This window comes from Squalius cephalus, assembly GCF_949319135.1.
Source record: "Squalius cephalus genome assembly, chromosome: 10".
In the NCBI taxonomy this organism is placed as follows: domain Eukaryota; kingdom Metazoa; phylum Chordata; class Actinopteri; order Cypriniformes; family Leuciscidae; genus Squalius; species Squalius cephalus.
In genome coordinates, this window is record NC_137131.1 from 45005463 (window position 1) to 45025462 (window position 20000).

At 41.5% G+C, this 20000-nt stretch overlaps 1 protein-coding gene across 2 annotated transcripts in view; it reads right to left on the reverse strand.

Annotated features, from left to right (window-relative positions):
- zeb2b (zinc finger E-box binding homeobox 2b) overlaps positions 1 to 20000 on the reverse strand; it is a 78237-nt gene that overhangs the window by 6004 nt on the left and 52233 nt on the right. Inside the window, exons 3-9 of one of the 2 annotated variants that reach the window (XM_079882988.1) lie at positions 14499 to 14741; positions 10952 to 11020; positions 8176 to 8370; positions 6448 to 6662; positions 4287 to 4395; positions 2126 to 4104; positions 30 to 132 (exon numbers count right to left, since the gene is read on the reverse strand). In XM_079882988.1, the coding sequence (XP_079739114.1) occupies positions 30 to 132; positions 2126 to 4104; positions 4287 to 4395; positions 6448 to 6662; positions 8176 to 8370; positions 10952 to 11020; positions 14499 to 14741 (2913 nt within the window). Of the gene's footprint in view, positions 133 to 2125; positions 4105 to 4286; positions 4396 to 6447; positions 6663 to 8175; positions 8371 to 10951; positions 11021 to 14498; positions 14742 to 20000 lie in introns of both variants that reach the window. The other variant, XM_079882987.1, reaches the window with a different exon arrangement.

The following is a 20000-nucleotide window of genomic DNA, read 5'->3' on the forward strand; positions in this document are numbered from 1 at the left end:
TTTGTCGCAAAGGTCACACGCGTACATACCACTTTCTGTTTTCTTAATCTTCTTCCTGGACAGACAGGCCTCGGGGTCGGCCATGTCGTCGAGACTGCTCAGATAATCAGCCGGCCCGTCGAGGAGCTCGCTCTGCGGAGAGACAGCATCGTCAGATCCGTCAGTTCAGGGAGATCTGTCCCGCCGGCACGCGCACACGCCACGCTACACACACTCCACGGAGTGTCCAAACACCACACTATTGCAGCTGAACTATACTATAATATAATACACAACGTGATGCATTTGCATTTTCAATGATGATTTCTAATGAAAACTGTTGATGTTAAACTACTGTTTTCACTCCATGGTGCAACAATACAAGCACAAATTAATAAGCATTAAAATACCCAAAAACTTGCTGCTGTAATATAATTTATAATATAATACACAACGTGATCTAATAATATAATTTATTTGTATTTTTAATGATGATTTCTAATGAAAACTGTTGATGTTAAACTGTACTATTTCCACTCCATGGTGCAACAATACAAGCACAAATTAATAAGCATTAAAATACCACAAAAAAAAAACTTGCTACTGTAATATAATATAATATCATTTATAATATAATACACAACGTGATGTATTTGTATTTAAAATGATGATTTCTAATGAAAACTGTTGATGTAAAACTACTATTTCCACTCCATGGAGCAACAACAATACAAGCACAAATTAATAAGCATTCAAACACAGCAAACATGAAGAAAAACAACAACTTGCTGTCACAATCATCTACTGTAACAAATATAATATAATATAATATAATACACAACGTGATCAAATAATATAAAATATTTGTATTTTTAATGATTATTTCTAATGGAAACTGTTGATGTTAAACTGTAATATTTTTTTTTTCTGAGAATCTATTATACGGCAAAATAAAATAAACCACAGAATAGATCAACAGAGAACTGACTCATTTCATCTATTTCATTGTCTTTTATATATATGTTTTACATAAAGTGATTCATATTTCACATTTTAATATGAACACAATATGCATTTCTCAGCTAAAACTGGAGTAGAAGTCTTAAGAATTAAACATTAAAATGTTTGTGACCTGAAAAGAAAAAAAAAAAAACACATGTAAAGGCAGGATATTGCAAATGAGGCCTTTCTCTCTTCTTAATCACACCTTATTCCATATATTTGCATTCAAATTTGGTTTAATTTCATACATGAAAGGGTGTTAGCGCAGTATTTATCTGAGCAGAGATTACCCCGATAGGCTTAAACTTAAATTAATGGGGAAAAAATATTATTACATTAGAAGCTAATAATAAGAAGAGAGTCTTAGTAGGGAATATTGCCACAGTCCTCTAATTTCAAACGGTAATGATTAAATCAAGAGAGGCATAAAATGGCCAGAACCGCAGCGACGATGCCCTCATTAAGGACAGCCGGCATCGGACTGACAATACTTCCATGCACTCTCTTTTAAAAAGCCCTGCGCTATCGTTCCGCAATCAATTTGAGCTAAATGCCCTTAGCTGTATTTTTAAAATCTAATTTAATAACTTAGAATAGGAAACATTATTAATACTTTTTTATCAGAATGGTTTCCCCGATGTTAAACAGCCCTCAGCACTGAGCTGTAATGAACATGGGGAGTGTGCATTATTAATCTTTATGCTCAAACTCATTTGAGCTTTTCTTGCTGTAGAAATATAAGGAGGGGAAAGGAGCAAAATTAAAAAGGGGGTTAGAAATGAAGAGATACGTCTTAGATTCACTGACACCTGAGACGGGGGAAAGAGCAGAAATCCCACAGGCGCATCTGAACACCTGCTTCTTTGACGTGTTCTGCTCTCGGTGTCTCGAACGAGGCACTCGACACAGCCGTCACCGCTAAAAGAGCCGGCGCTCGGCACTCGAGGCATTGACGTCTACCGCAGTTCTCTCTCGCTGCCTCGTACGCCACTGGGCGTGAGGTGAGCTCCCCTCTCTAACTCTCTCTCTCTGTCTGAGTGGCTTTTAATTAGTGTCTGAATGAAGCCGAGCGCCACTCACCAGAGGGCTAGAAAAAAGAAACACAAGGCCTGAGGGTTTATGAAGGAGCGAGTCTGGTATTTACCTGGAATCCTGGCTTCCGCTGGTATTTTCTCCTCTGTTGCATCTCTGCAAAGCTGGCCGCTCCTGCTGTGTATGTGTAGGCCATGTGCGGCAAGAAGCTGATCTGGTCGAGACTGGGATAGGGTCTCAGTCCTGGGAGACTGGCTTGCACCGGTGGCATGAACGTAGGGGGTGGAAATGCGCTTTGGGGAGGCAAAGAGGTGTATAGGGGTTTGCCAGCGAAGGGGTTCAAACCAAACATGGGGCTTGAGCTTTTGTCCAGATTGCTGTGTGCATTAGGGCTGCCGAACTCCTTCTTAGAGAGATACGCCAGGTTGAGCGGCTCGTCCGCGTGTTCGCGGGGCGTCATGACGTGGTTATGGTCAGTCGGGGTGATGCTCAGCTTGGGTTGGCTTTTCACAGTCAAGATGTGCTTTGGCTCCTTCATGAGCTTTGGCAACGAGAGGTCGAGAGGCTCGGCCTGCAGGTCCTCGGAGGTGAAGCTGTTGGGCGTGTAAGAGCTAGTGTGGGAGTTTTTGGAGGAGGCGGACGACAAGTTAAGAGGAGATGGAGTGTTGCTTCTGGAGTGGTCCAGCTTACCGCCCAGATGCTTGTGGTTGGAGAACTGGGAGGTTTTGGAGAGCCTGAGTGGGGTGTCGCAGTTGCTGTGAAGCTCAGGGATGGAGGGGGATGTGTTACGGTCAGTGCCTTTGACCAGGGACATCGGAGAGCGGATTCCTAACGAGTCTTTAGTGGGCGTGTGAGCGGAGACCGGATGACCAGACTCCACGTGGTTCCTATCTAACGGAGGAGTCCTGGAATTAGAGTACTGAAAGACTTTCCTTTGCTCAAACCACTCTTTCACGAACTCCTGCGGAAGGCCGACCGCTATGGAGATTTTCAGTAGTTCGTCTGAGTTGGGCTCCATGTTCATGGCGAAATAAGCTTTCAGCACTGACATGTGGTCCTTGTAGGGACTGATCGGGCCGTTCATGGCCTTGTCATGGTGCAAAAGGCCATGCTTCTCAGCAAAATAGCCGGGTTTGTTGGTCGTGGCGTTCTGAGCGGGCTGAAGCACTGCTTTTATTTCCTCGTTCATCTTGCAAAGGTAACGCTCATGCTGGTGCAGGGGAATGGGACCAGGAAAGGTCTCTTTGCAATATTGGCAGGAAAACGGTGTAAACATTAGATTATTATTCTCATGCGATTTGTCCTCTATACCTAAATCTAGCATATGATTCGCCTTCTCTTTCTTGATATTGCTAATTTGCCTCTTAGAGTCGTTAGTCAAGCTCTGAAGGCAGGCTTTGGCTTCGTTGACCTTCTCAAGCGTGTAGTCTATGATGCTCTTGGTGGCTCCGTTGTGGCTGATGAGTGGAAGAGTGTTTTGGGGTCCACCGTGAGAGGCGAGGCCTTGCTTCTGTTCCTCTATGTGGGAACCCAACTCCTTCATGTATGCCTTCAACTTGGAGATCTCCTCTGGCTTGCAGTCCATCTTTTGTCGACAAACTGTGTTGTCCACGATCTGCAGGACTTTCTGTACCTCGCTCAGGTTGTTTCCCAGTGATGGGTATCCCAGCATTTGTGCCTCCATACTCATGCCCAGGTGTTGAAGGGGACTCTGGGAGTTGTGAAATCCCAGTGGACTGCCTCCCCTAATACCCCCGTTCAGGAACGGGCTGCCCGTACCGTAGCCGTGAGAGGCCATCATCAGCTTATAGTCGTTGAAGTCCAGTGGTTCAGATTTGATGTTGAGGTGGTTGGACTGGTCTTGCAGGCCGAGCGGTTTGCCATTCTCCAGTTTGTGTCGTAGCTGTGAAATGGCAGTGTTTGTAGGGGAGGAAGATGCAGAGGTTGGAGCTGAACCCGTCTTCAAGTTGTTCCTCACTCTGCCGTTGATGGCGATCAGTCCGATGCATTTCTTGCTGCTTATGTGTGAACTGTAGGATCCGGAGTGTGAGAATCGTTTCTTGCAGTTTGGACATTCGTATGGCTTCTCACCTACAGTGGAGAAAGGCAAAGAAGTGAGAGATTGCACTGCATTCAAAGTAATGAGTCATCTAACAAAACTTCTCATGAAAAGTTGGCTGGGACAAAACAAACAAACAACCAATTCATTCTGATCTAGAATCAAAGCATTCTTAACTAAGGCAATGGGTAATGAAAGAAAGAAAAGGACATACCACTGTGTATCCGTAGGTGCTCCTTTAGATGGTGTTTGTATTTGAAGGCCTTGCCACATTCAGTGCATTTGAACTTGCGGTTGCCAGAGCCCTGGTTGAGAATCTGGTGCTGTGGACGAGAAAAGATTCACATGAGCCTCTCTTGCACAAACACACAATCACACACAACAGGCAAGATTTCAGTGAATAATTTCACGACAGGCCAAATGGCTCCCGTTGCAAAGCATCATCTTGCTTTGCTTGGGTGCATTTGAGCAGCGATAACAGAGGATCTCATACCTTTTCATTTCCTGACTCTAGAGCCAGAAACGCTGCATTGGCAGCGAAAAAAAAAAGAACAAAAAAATCACATTTCCAAGACTTTTTTCCTCATTAGGGAGGCATAAATGATCCACTTCATCTAATTTAGCATAATCGTTCCAAATAAATCTTGCATATTTAACCAACACATCCTTCAGATACCTGAGCAAAGAGTTCATTACGCAAAAAGGTGGGCTCACATAAATGTTGCAATTTCGTAATTGGGACGCAAATTTGTAGACTGTTTAAAGGCTTCAAACGTCTCTTTAATAATGAGTGAATGCGGCTTGTAGGCAGGCACTTCATTTGCTGTTCAAAGGTAGAACATGAACGCTGCACCCCTCGCATTTGCAATTCAAAGCAGAGCCTCGAAAATCAAAATATAATAACAATAACAACAACAACAACAATACGGGCGTCAGTGCGGAGAAGCGGAGAGCACACCAGGCGAGCACAATTAATTCAGAGTGGGAGGTGAGTATGTCGAACGGGCAGAGGAACACAAAAGGCCTGTGAGCGCCGCCCATGATCGGCTCCGACAACTGGTGGGGAGAGAGAGGCCCGCATTCCACTGGAGACAGATGGCATAAAGCACAGGACACAGGGAGGATTGTTCAAACAGCGGCAACCTTCAAACATCAAGCGGGGAGCCGTGCGGCCCACGCCGGGGAGGGACCCCACCATTCGCTCATATGTTGCTGAGTCGCATAAACAAACAGCAACAGCTGCTTTACGCCCCCCACCTTCCCTCTGAGGATGGAGGCAGGTTTTAGTCCTGCCATTACCCTCGATGTGATACAGTCGCTCCGCCGGTCTAATTGTGACTGGCAGCAGCGAGAGGAGAGGGATTTTTCCACCCGGTGTGATACTGTCGCGCTCACAACTGTGTCAAGCACGATGTGGGCGGAGCATTTGATTGGGTATTTGCATATTTGTCGTGCACAGCAAGTAAAAATCAGCTTTATCGGTAGACCAGACGCTCTAGTGTATATCCTGACTGATTTCAGTGGATTTCGGGTTTTCAGACAAAAGCAAATTTTCAACGGGAAAGTCTTTCAAGATGAAGCGCACAAACAAAGACCAACAAATAGGAAGTAATTTGTGGATTAGAGAGGTCACGGGTGCAGAATGGGCCATCTGTTTATGTTTTGAGCGGCCCGTGGCATCAGGTGAAGAAGTTGGCAGCTCATCGTGTATCAAATCATTCTGTTCTAGTAAGAACGTCATGTCTGAGAGATAAAAGAGCGGCTGTACCTCAGCTCAGATGATTACATGAGCGACTGTGATGCCACACTACACTTGTGGAGATAAGTTTGAAGTAGCTTAGTCTCCAGAGACTCATTTTACATTGTTTTACACTGACCTGCTTTACCCGCCAGAAGACACCCAGTGTATCTACCTGTTTACACAGGGGAATGCAACAGCCACAACAACCCACATAATGTGTGTAAATAATCTTTCAACAGATTGTTAAGAGAGAAAACGCTGAGTGCTTGACTTGCGTTTATCATTTACGCACATGGAAATTATGATGTGTTTCTCTGTCACCGCAGAGAAACTGATTTTTAAAGAACATAAAAAAGAAAACCTAAAGAGCGGATACAATTTCTAAATTGGAAATTAACATAGTCATTCGATCGTGAATATAAGACTTGCAGAATCATATCAGAGCAGGCCATCAAAAAACCATTTAGACCTCAATTAAGGCTATAACCATTAAAAGATCTGCATCTTCAAAATGCCATGAAAAATTAATAATGATTGCCAATCAAAATGATATCTTTTCTCAGAGGGAATACAGCACATTAGATGTAGAGAGAGAGAGAGAGAGAGAGAGAGAGAGAGATGAAGTTCGGCTCACCTGATCTCGTCCTGGCTTGTGTGTGGCCATATGTCTCTCCAGCTGAGTGCGGTAAGCAAACGTGTAGCTACACAGAGGGCAGGCGAAGTTCTCCTCGTTTTTCTCGTGCCGGTACTTGATGTGTTCCTTTAGGGAAGTCAAGCGTTTGTAGCCCCGGTCGCAGTAGGGGCAGGTCAACAGTTGGGCGAAAGCATCTGGAGTTCCAGGTGGCAGGTCTGCAGAAAGAGAGAGAAGGGCAACGGGCCAAAAGGTCAGCAAACCAATGGCAGCGAATGGGCGCTGTGCCCAGGCTGGTATGAGGAGGTATCTGTACAATCTGCTCCGCTGTGTGCCATCGTCAAGGTTGGCACTGCCACCCATACACACACTCACGCCAATGCATGGACACACACTCACAGTAAGTGCACTCGAAATTCACACGATTCGCTGAGTTTTGCTCATGGGCTTTATGTGATGGAAGAAATGCAACACGCTCTTTTCCACTCTTTATATGAGAACGTACTAGTGATAGACAGATATATCAGCCAGGCCAATTATTTTGGATTATATTTGGCCAATTATAAGATGATTGGCACTGGCCAATAACTGCGGCCAATTAAAAAAAAAAAAAAGAAAAGTAAAAAGTAAAAAAGTGGTAGTGTCAGTTCCAAAGTGGATAATGCATATTTTCAGTAAATATTGTAAAATAAAAAAAATTAAAAGAAAGATTTATATAAGAAACTGTGTCCATCTTATCTGCTATCATTAAATATGATTTCCTGTAGCTCAACCAGTAGAGCGTTAGCGCTTGCAACACCAAAGTCATGGGGTCGATTCCCAGGGAAAGCAAGAACTGATAAGAGTGTAAATGTGTACCTTGAAATGCAATGTAAGTCGCGTCTGCCAAATGCATAAATGGAAATGTAAATATGATGGCAAAAATGAGAATAGTTTTGGCCACCCTGTTCTGTAGATGCATTCATTTAGAAAAAAATACATATTTTGCACATTGCTGGTTCTATGCAGTTTATGTTAACATTAAATTTAGACAATATTTTGATGCAGTTTTGGGTCGCCACTTGACGTCCAATGTTTAAAAAGGGTCTTGAAGCAGAAGTCAAGTCACCTTCATTTATACAGCGCTTTAACAATATAGAGTTTCACACTACAGCTTTACAGTGATAACAGGAGATTACAGTAACAGAGAGTGTTCAGGCTTTACAGCAGATCTAGAATAAAGTTATTGTCCAGCTAAAGTTAGTTTTGATTGATTCACTTCCGTTGTAAAGATCATTAGTTATTAACTTAGGGGCCGCTAACACACACCGCTCTCACAGAAAACAGAAACTTTTAATGTGTTCTGGACGTTCATTTGCACGACTACAGTGTTTGGAGCTCGAGAACGCAAACCTTGAAATAACCAGATGGTAAACACAGAATTAACCTTGAGTTCTTTGGACTATTTTGGAATAAACGGCTGCTAACCCAAACTGGCTAAAAGCAGTTGTTTACACTGGTTTAAACGTAGACGCAGTGCGATTGCTGGCGCGTTCGGGGCCAGTTGTGTTCTCTCCGTTGTAATGGCTTCTGGTGGCTCGCACGTCTAATTTTTCACACGTTCTTCATACGAGAGGTATGCGGCGTAACCCCCTCGGGACGGGAGATTTGGGGTTCATGATTTCACCACTCGGACAGCTGGCCCTCGCTCTAAAGGTAAACACTCAGACGACAGCTGGCCCGCGCTCTCACCGTTCTCCTCGTGTCCGTGGGCTTCGGGCGTGGCGAGCCGGGATCGGGACAGTTCCTCGGGAGCCTCGGGGTAGATGATGGCTGTGTCTCCTCTCTGGAGGTATTCGGCAATGCTGACCACATGACTTTCACTGTCCACCAGTTTACGTTTCCCGAAGAAATCCTCAAACTCAGTAGCGCAGTGGACGCTCTTCACTAGAGACACACACACACACACAGAGAGAGAAAGCCTTTAAATAAAACCACCATCCATGTGAGAAATATAGTGCACTGAAAGGTGATGGAAACATGCGGCAGCATCTGTGATAAAAGAACGCAGGAACATTAGAGAAACGTTCTGGGAGGGATATGTCTAAATTACTGCCGTATCTAGCCACCTAATGGCCACTAAAATGAGAAATATGACTTAATCTAACGGGAGAACCATTCGAATTGTGGGAAAGCTTTTAACGATAAACCCTTCTTCTACTTTTAAATGTATTAGAGGCAATCAGACATGGAGCAGAAAGGATGTATGCCGTAATCCCAACATCGCCTCTGAGTTCTCTAATCAAACTCCTAACTAGGCGGATTCAGATTTAGAAATGAGAGATTTTTGATGTGAAAATGCATTTCTTTTGGCATTTAGAAAAAGAAAAACCGCAAATGTAATTTCTCAGCTGTTTCTCCTAGAGAGCAAACGAAGAGTTCCTGAGAAAATCGCATGAATCTCTTCTAGAGTTTCAGAAGAGGTCTTTATAATTGTGCTGAGATTTACCCAACATATCAAAGTCAGAAATTAAAATGAAGAGATCTCAATATGAACTCAAACGTTTCTCATCGAACGAGCTGATCTGCTCTATATATATAATCTGTATTTCTCTACACTGAATGACAACTAATGAATCATTTGGGTCTATAAGACAAAGTGCAGAAAAGCGCAGCATTGGGTGTAAAAATACTTATCTTTGGATGTATATATATATATATATATATATATATATATAAAAAAAAAGCAACTTATAAAACCGTATCAAGCCAAGGCACTCGAGAGTTAAGGTTAGGGTTAGAGAGTCGAGTGCCTTGGATTGATACGTATTCATGAATAATTTGGGTCTGTTTTGATTTTTAGGAGAATCATCTGAGAAAAACATGAAACTTAACCAAGTACTGAGCTATGCAAGAGAATCCCGTGAGCTTCAAAGCGTCTTGCAAAAATAAAGAGTAATAATTGTTCTCTACAAGAGCAGATGCAGGAAAAGTGTTCTCTGTTATTATATAACAGAATATTATCTAACAGAATAAATAGCTTTGACAGGTCCGTCAGACAAGTTAAATATTACGTGAGAGACACGGCGCATGTTGGACTTGAGTTTTATAAGCTACCTTTTAATTAGGATGAGCTTGTGTAAGGTATAAACTCTGTCGTGAGGTTTGTCTGACAGTAAACATTTTATCGTCTCATTTGTGCAAAGGTCGAGCCGCTGGACTGTGTCGCTGTCAAAAATGTCTTGAAAATGTCAGAGAGCCGGCAGCCCTTTAACATTATTTAACAGAGCAAATGATTTCCCTCCTCTCTCATTACTCGCCAGCGTTCGCGTGAACACGCGTGAGCGACAGATGAACACGTTTAGCTCCTCGCTGGTGTGGGTTCTGCGGCTTACACCATCTAAACAAATCGAGTTTACGCACAAATTAGATTTTGGCCTGAAATGCGATTTGGGGAAGTTCGCGCTCGCAGAAGAAAGCAGAGTAAAGTCTTCAGTTGCTAATGTTCTCCTTCAGTCGCTGGAGTGGAGATCGTGGGCCGACTCGAGGTGTGTGTCTCTGGAGTGTGTGTCTAACATTAGAAAGCTTTATTAAAACTACACATCCCTCCTCCTGAAGTACATCACCAGTGACAGCTCATGGAAATAAACGCTGATCTCACTCAGAGATTGTGGATTCAGATCTAGCTGAACTACAGCGATGATGTTTCTCAGCAGAAGAGCCGTGTTCAGGGTCATGAGCTCAGGTTTGTGTGGCATGATAGACATGCCGATATCAGTCAGTTCTGCCTATCAAACACTAATAACACTGTTAAACAGCACATACTCTGCTTTCGTCCCATGTTCATCTTTGTACTATAATTAATGAGAATGAAATGAAAGTTACCCATTGGAATAATGAGAATTACAAACAAACACAAGAGGAAAGTGTCTGTTCACACACAGTCATGAAAGTTAAAATGTGTCTGTCACACAATGCAGAAAACTCTTAATGCTCCTAAAATAAGCTTAAAGAGGATCTAATGTGCTTTATTCATCTTTCTTTAGTGTGTAATGTTGATGTTTGATCATGAAGTTCTTCTCTATATCAGTGTCAGTGTTTCTGAACTCCTGAAACGCCTCCACTGTAGTCTTGAGTTTCTTCCGGGAACGAACACGTCACAATATTCCTCATTATAATAATTCATGCGCAGAATAAAGGGGCGGGGCCTGGTTGAGTTAGTTAGTAGTGTGTTAAACTGGCGGTTATGGGAAGGGGCGGGACATTTCCCAAACACGACCAATCACGACACACTGCTCCAGCCGACCAATCAGAGCACAGTGTGCTTTTCAGGAGGAGGGGCTTCATAGAGACAGGAAGTAAACAGAGCGTTACTGACAGACTGGGAAGAGAGGAGCCGCAACAATGGAGAATATGAGGAGAATAATCAACATTCAAGCAGGAAAACCTGTTCTAGTAGAGCCTGAAACAAAAAAATATGATTTTTAATATGATTCTTTAAAAATGTCAAGCGACTCAACACACTCACCTGTACCGTTCGCAACTGGCTGCAAAGTGGCATCGGGTCCCATCGTGTCATAATCTCCCTTCAGTTCATCTGAGAACAGACAGAAGAGTCTATTAACACACTGACACACTGCATCTGGCGGAAAACATCTCGTTCTGCATCTCAGGACTCACAGCGACCCACTTATTTACACTGACAACACACACACACACACACACACACACACACACACACACAGACACAGCAGAGGAACGAGCCGAGCGCGCTGGGAAACAAGAGAGAGCAAACTCAGCTCAAGAATGTTCCATCCACCTGAACAAGCAAACACACACACACACACACACACACAGAGAGAGAGAGAGAGAGAGAGAGAGAGAGAGAGAGTGTGTGTGTGTGTCTTCAGTTCACTGATCCGTCTCTGGCACAGAAACTAAACACTGAGTCTCTAATTAAAACACTGACAACATGAGAAACACAAATGCAGAAAACACACACTTCAATATCATTATTCTGAGATCATCTATCTGTGTTTTCACCTGTTGCTGAACAGATGATTTACCATAATGACGTTCACTGTCAACAAAATGAATAATCAGTATCAAAATCGACTCTATTTACTTCTTTAATAAACGCACCTGGACTCTCTAGTTTTTTAGTGGAGCTCTTTTATTTTTACTGACATCCACAGTTTGGATCGTTCTCGTTTCTGTCGGTTTGACCATCAGTGTTTCAGGGGAACATGGGAAGTGTTCAGGGCTGTGTTTGAGCGAGCTCTCGTCTGAGTAAAAGAGACCCGAGCTGAAGCGATTCCTCATGATGATTCATCTCGAAACATCTGAGAACACACGGCTCCCGTCAGGACCGTCAGGACCGGGAGAACGAAGGGAGAGGAAAACAAGCGGCCAGGTGATTTACTTCAGCTTTCTGTCAGTGATAACAGTGTCACACACTAGAGACGGGCATTATGGGAGATGAGAGCGAGTCAAGGACGAATCTGACTGACCGGAGCAAACACACGAGGAGGAGGAGAGAGAGAGAGAGAGAGAGAGAGAGAGAGAGAGAGAGAGAGAGAGAGAGAGAGAGAGAGAGAGAGAGAGCTTATCTCAGGACTGAGCTATGAGTCGAGGTACCAGAGCAGACACACCGGCACCAAACGCTGGAGAACACACACACACACACACACACACACACACACTGAGGAAATGCCCACAAGTTTGGAAAGAGAGCATAACAGAGGAGAAAGAGAGAGAGAGAGAGAGAGAGAGAGAGAGAGAGAGAGAGAGAGAGAGAGAGAGAGAGAGAGACTTTGGCTTCTTCCTCTGGAGCTAATGAACGTCACCCAGCAGTGCAGAAACATGGCCGTGGTTTTTATCACACACACACACACACACACACACACACACACACACACACACACACACACACACACACACACACACACACATCATGGAATTGCAACACAGCGGAATCACAGACATTCCGGCTCCAAGAGGGTTTATCAAATTAAAGGAATGTTCCGGGTTCAATAGGAGTTAAGCTTTATCAACAGCATTCGTGGCATCATGTTGAAAATAATCACAACAACTCTATCACTGACTATCAGAGTCTACGCTAATACTTGTGGACAGAAGAGTGTGTGGAAGGGTTATTATCGTTAACAAAAAGTAAATGCTGTTACTTATAATACAATACATGTTAATTGAAAGAAAAAAATACTTAAAACTTATTTTATCACAATAATTATTATTATTTAACATTTCTAAATTTTGTTGAAGTACTAAATTAGCTAAAACTAAAATTTCAATAAAAATGTATAAAAACTATACATATATATATTTTTTAATCTAATAAAAATGACAAGAAACATAACAAAGTTACTAAAACTTTAAATAAAATTTAAATAAAAACTGAAAATTAAAAACATTTAATTAAATTCATAATAATAATAATAATAATAATAATAATAATAATAATAATAATAATAATATCTTGTGTGGCCGGGATATTATCATTAACTAAAACTAAAACCATTAAAAATTTAATTTCTGTTACTTATAATAAAATAAATTTTAATTGAAATAAAATAAAATAAATACTTAAACTTATTTTATCACAATTATTAAAATTTAACATTTCTCATTTTTGTTGAAGTACTAAAATAACTCAAATCAATAAACTCAAAAATAAAAAATATATAAAACTATATAGACATTATATAGACAATTTTTTTAATTATTATTTATTTTATATTTATTTTTAAGATGATTAAAATCTAATAAAAATGACAAAAAACGCACAACAAACTTTAAATAAAATTTAAATAAAATCTGAAAAAAAGATTTCTAAATATAATAATAATAATAATATCTAGTGTGTTGGTTTGGCCCTGTGTTGTGAGGTGTTCTCTAACAGGTCCTGGAACAGAAGTGCGGGAAACCCCGGACCAGAGGCAGTGAAACACACGGACTCTCCGGAGCGCGTCGACGGCCTGTAAATAATGAAGCGCTGCTCGACTGGAGGAAGATCAGACTTCACAGTATTCCTAACGCCACAACCCAGGCTCTTCTTTTCTTTTTCTGGGGCGTATTAAATTTTTAGCCTCCCGAACGCCCCCTCTTTCTCTCGGCTCCGTGCACAGCTAGTTCATTAGCAGAAATGAATAGCGAAGAAGTGCTCATTTAGATGGTCTGTCTTCCATGGGCTCTCACACTCCTATGTTTCTGTCATACGCTTCTAAGAATCATTGACTCTTATTACACATGTAAATGGCTATCATAAAAATAAAAATTTCATTTAAGATTCTTAATGACTTGAGCAGCAGCCTGGCCTCCCTTAATGATTACCTCTCTCCCTCATTAAGAGTATTTATCTCTCTGCGTCTCTGACTGCACCAGTGATGCTTGCAGGAGGAAACCGGGAGCGCGTTCACACCGACGCTCCGCAATTAACACAAACCCAACGATTACAGACACAAACACACGCCATAATTAAAGAGGAACTGGAGGCTGAGAGCAGGTTTCAGATCCATATCTAGCAGAGGGGCGTGTCTTAGAGAACAGGGGGCGTGTCAAAGATAGCAGGGGGTGTGTCTTCAGTGGAAGGGGCATGTTTTAGAAAACGATGCACTGGAGGCTGAGAGCAGGTTTAATTCTAAGAGAATAGGGGCGTGTCTAAGAGAACATGGGCATGTCTAAGATAACAGGGGCGTGTCTAAAATAACATGGGCGTGTCTAAGATAACAGGGGGCATGTCTAAGAGAACATGAAGCGTGTCTAAGAGAAATGGGGGGTGTCTGAGAGAACAGGGGCATGTCTATGAGAACAGGGGCGTGTTTAAGAGAACAGGGGCGTGTCTAAGAGAATATGGGCGTGTCTAAGAGAACATAGGGGGTGTCTAAGAGAACAGGGGCGTGACTAAGAGAACATGGGTGTGTCTAAGATAACATTGGGCGTGTCTAAGCAAACATGGGGCGTGTCTAAGCGAACTTGGGCCGTGTCTATTAGAAAAGGAGGTGTGTCTTCAACATAAGGGGCGTGTTTTAGACATTAAAAAAGAGGGTGGAGCTCACCGGTTCCGTCGACTGACGCACTCAGCAAGTCGTTTTCGTTCCAAAGGTTCTCTATTCCACTGTCCTTCATATCATCTTCATCATCCACAGTCTTCGTCAGGAGGGCGTGTCCCAGGGTTGGGGAGGGCGGGGCCACGGACTCATGATTGACAGGGCTGATAGGACTCCCCTCCTCCGACACCAGGAGTCTGTCTTCTTCTTCAGTCTCTGATCCCGTTTCTACCACGTTCTCAAAGTCCAACACTGTGGAGAAAAAACACACATGATCAACATTACAGATTATAACACACAATTATTATGATCTCACCGACTTTTTTATACATAATTGAGAACTTTATTTGTGGATTGTTTACATTTGGTGAGAAGTATTTTTACATTATTAAAAAAACCTTTCATTACTCTATTTTTAATTTTTATACCAGATCTACAAATGAGGACGTCCGAGGTTTGTGGAGATTTGTCAGGTTTTGGTCACTTCTGGGTACAAATGTGTCCCCAAAATATAGAAGACACACACACACACACACACACACACACACACACACACACACACACACACACACACACACACAGCCCAGTCTATATTAACATTCCCCCGTGGACACACAGATTACACTAGGAATTTCTGTTCCTAACATGATCTTTGGCTAATCCACTGGTCTGCACTTGCCTCCTGAACAACTGCACAACAGGTGCAAATTAAAATGAAAACGGTGTGTGTGTGTGTGTGTGTGTGTATGTGTGTGTGTGTGTGTGTGTGTGTGTGTGTGTGTGTGTGTGTGTGTGTGCGCGCATATGACCTGGGCTGAATACCAATTGACAGAGGAAACAAAACCTTTTCAAGAGGTGTGACCACAAGGGTTTAGGCAAGTTCAGACTGAGTAATGCTCTCCGTGAGAGAAAGAGCGAGGGAGGAGGAGAAAGAGGGAGGGAAGGAATAAGAATAGAAAAGCCAAAAGAATAAGTGAGACATTCAGACTTGATGTGTGGTCCAGATATACCTTCAACACATCTACATTCACAACACCCTTCACACACTCGCACACCGGATGCTGTAATTCTGGACAGGAATATGCGGATCTGGAGCGAAAATCAGGATCACAAACGAGAAACATCTGAAGAACATTCATGAGAACGACTGTGCACATGTTCTCCAGCCACACTGAAACACAGCTTATTATTTACAAACACTATGTACGTCAAATCAACATATTCATCTAAAAAAATATCACAGCTCAATTGTCAGCAAATTATAGATCATGTTTTCCACCATAAGTTCTCCCAGTATTCACACTATTACACACAATACTAAAGATAAGCTTTACAGCCTTGCAAAGTATTAGTTAGTTTTATTCATCAGGGACGCATTAAATTGATCAAAAGTGACAGTAAAGACAATTATAATGTTACAAAAGATTATATTTCAAATAAATGCTGTTCTTTTGAACTTTCTATTCATCAAAGAATCCTGAAGAATAAAATGTATGACGGTTTCCACAGAAATATGGACTATTTCAACATTTCAATCAAATTATTTGAAAATAATCATAAATGTTTCTTGATCATCAGATCCTCATATTATTCATGATTTCTGTAGGATCATGTGACACTGAAGACTGGAGTAATGATGCTGAACATCAGCTTTGATCACAGGAATAAATTACACTTTACTGTATATTCACATAGAAAACAGCTGATTTACATTAGAATAATATTTCACAGAAGAGACTCTTTCAGAAACATTAAAGAATCTGACCGACCCCAAACTTTTAATAACTTCTGAGCGTTGCATCTAAGGAAATTGTGATGTCATAAAGACACTTTGGATTAAAACTAATAATAAGCATGTGCTCAAGAACAGGTTATGTAAAATGAATAACAGAGACAAGGAGAGAGAGAGAGAGAGAGAGAGAGAGAGAGAGAGAGAGAGAGAGAGAGAGACAGAGAGAGAGAGAGAGAGAGAGAGAGAGACACAGAGAGAGAGAGAGAGAGAGAGAGAGAGAGAGAGAGAGAGAGAGAGAGAGAGAGAGAGAGAGAGCTTCCACACAAAGTAGAAATGACATCTTGAGAAGTTAAAAACAAAATCCATCAACTTTGTACTCGCTGCTGTGAGATTTGAAAGGCCGATGAATAATGATGGGTTGTGAGGAACTTCAGATGGAGTAAAACTCTTTGTTTGTCTGACAGACGCCGGTATTGTGCTTTTCAACACAATAATTCCAACCTGCTAAAGTCCCGGCAGCCATTACACAGATTCCTCACCTCCTCTAATCAGCTTTTGTGTTCGCGAGCGCAGACACAAAGAGAGATGATGTTTACTCGCTGGAGAAGTTGCTCTGATGACACTCTATTCGCCGCGCGTTCACGAGTGTCAGAGGAACAAAGGCGATTACGACTGCCATTCTGTCGTCTACCTGCTCCTCTGCTTTTCATCTCAACAAATAAAAGGAACATCTCTCACTCCGATGCCACAGATAATTAAAATGACAATGCTAATTGCCCCAGTCACGTTAATGTTGGGCTTAACCTACGCGACGCTCGAGACAGGCCTGTCATTCTGCTAATCACACACACACACACACACACACACACACACACTCGCGTTCTCCAGCACAACACACACTCACACACATATAAAACCATAGGAACTTGCTCAAAGTGAGTCTAAAACAGCTAAAACAGGCCTTTGACTGAGTTTCTGGGATAGTCCTAAAATGGTTCAGGTCATAGTTCAGGGAGAGGTTATTATGTGAGTATAGGAGACCATAAGTCTGAGTGGACATCCATGACATGCGGAGTCCCTCAAGGCTCAATTCTTGCGCCACTCCTGTTCAACCTGTATATGCTCCCAATGAGCCAAATAATGAGAAAGAACCAAATCGCTTACCACAGCTATGCAGACGACACACAGCTCTACTTAGCCCTATCGCCTAACGATTACAGCCCCATTGACTCCCTGTGCCAATGCATTGATGAAGTCAACAGTTGGATGTGTCAAAACTTTCTTCAGTTAAACAAAGACAAAACTGAAGTCATTGCGTTTGGAAACAAAGATGAAGTTCTCAAGGTGAACGCATACCTTCACTCTAGGGGTCAAACAACTAAAAATCAAGTCAGGAATCTCGGTGTGACACTAGAGTCAGACCTTAGTTTCAGTAGTCATGTCAAAGCAATAACTAAATCAGCATACTATCATCTGAAAAATATTGCAAGAATTAGATGCTTTGTTTCCAGACAAGACTTAGAGAAACTTGTGCACGCTTTCATCACCAGCAGGGTGGATTATTGTAATGGACTCCTCACTGGCCTTCCCAAAAACACCATAAGACAGTTGCAGCTCATACAGAACGCTGAGCAGAGCCAGAACATATCAACACATCACACCAGTCCTCAGGTCTTTACACTGGCTCCCAGTTAGATTTAGGATTGATTTTAAAGTATTATTACTGGTATATAAATCATTCAATGGCCTAGGACCTCAATATATTGCAGATATACTCACTGAATATAAACCCAACAGATCACTCAGATCATTAGGATCATATCAGAAACACCAAGAGTTCGAAGCATGGCGAGTCCGCTTTAGACTCAGAACACTTCTGTTCAGCTGTGCATTTACTGAGAGCACTGTGCCACTGTTCCTCCGACTGTTTGTACTGTCTCTTATTTAATTTTTTATTCTAAACTGTTTTAATTATTCTTATTTCTTTTGATTATTTTAATTTATTCTATGTAAAGCACTTTGAATTACCATTGTGTATGAAAGGTTCTATATAAATAAACTTGCCTTGCCTTGAGTTTATATTGCTTTTATATATTGTATACAACAATATAATATACAACAATATTTAATGTTCATCAATATTATTGATCTCCTGCATTGACAGCATTATATGAGAACTGAACATGGTTTACTCCAGAGCGGCTTTATATGTATAAATGAACTAAATTAATAACTTTTTTACAACAATAATGACCCATCACTGAACTCACTTAAGCTGGACTGACGCTATTCTCTTCTAAACACAAACTTTGTTGCATTATTTCCCTGTTATCTCTGTAAAGCTGCTCTGAAACACTCTGTGTTGTAAAGCGCTGTATAAATAAAGGAGACTCGACTTGAAACGTTGACAATTAAACTTTGCAATGATGCATGCTTGAGTAGTTTGCTGGATAAATGGTAACAAAAGTAACTTTTAACACAAATACAAAACAACACAAAATCACTCATGACATCATCCAGATTTCTGCTCACACACTTTCTCTGTCAAGCGTAAACACTGCGTCTGGCGTTAAACTCTGTCTTGTGTGACGAACGCGAGTGGATCTGAGAGACGTCTGACCATCAGGACGAGTTCAAGAACACCAGCAAATCTGTGCGTTCGTGCTTAAAGAAAAAGCTTAATTTATGAATGTATAAACCTCTTTAAAATCCACTTTTTTCTAATGTCAACTTTAAAAAAAGCCCTCGAAATGAAGTTAGAAACAAAGGCAGAGCAAACGCTGAACAATAAACACCAAACACAGCAAACATCTGCTTTCTGCTCCTCTGCCGCTTCATTCAGTCCAGAAACACACACGAGTCTGAGGCGTTCAGTGGGATTCTCTCAAACCCGAGACGAGCCAGTGTGTGTGTGTGAGTGAGTGTGTGTGTGTGTGTGTGTGTGTGTGTGTGTGTGTGTGTGTGTGTGTGTGGACGTGACAGACTTTCCCACAGGTAAACACACACACACTACACTGGTGTCATCAGGGATAATGGGAGGAGCCGTGCTGAAGATATCTCACACACACACACACACACACACACACACACACACACACACACACACACACACACACACACACACACACACACACACAGAGATCACCTGAACCATCAGCTTCAACACTCATATCTTCACTTCTCTTCAAATTCATTATAAAAGACTATGATAATAGAATACATTAATTTACTAATACATAGTTTTTTATAACAGCCATTAATGGAAACAAACTTAGCTTGCAAGATAAAAATCATTCTTGTTTTGATGCACATTATAGTTACACATCATGTTTCTTAAAACTAAAATGTGTTTCTATATATTATATATGCAATGGTCCTGAACATTGTGTTTTTAACTAATGGAAACAAAGATATGTATCACTTATTGTTAGTTAATGTTAGTTAATGCATGAACTATTGGGACCTTATTTTACCAAATTTATAAATATATCATTTTTATCTCAACAAAAGCAATATTTTTTTGTTCTGGAGAGGAACTTTCAAGCAGATTTATAATTGTTTCTATTGGTTGTAAATGCGATCCGAAAGGAAAATGTTTTGCTCAGTCAAATGAGAGTTTAGAGCCGTAAAATGAGTGTGATGATCTGATGAGAAGTGTGTGAGATCAGTTTCAGACTCCTCTTTCTCATGAGAGTTATTAACTATAATCATAAACTATAATCATAAACTATAATGCTCATCAACAACAAGACTCTGTTTCTCTTGCAGGCAAAGTTTGT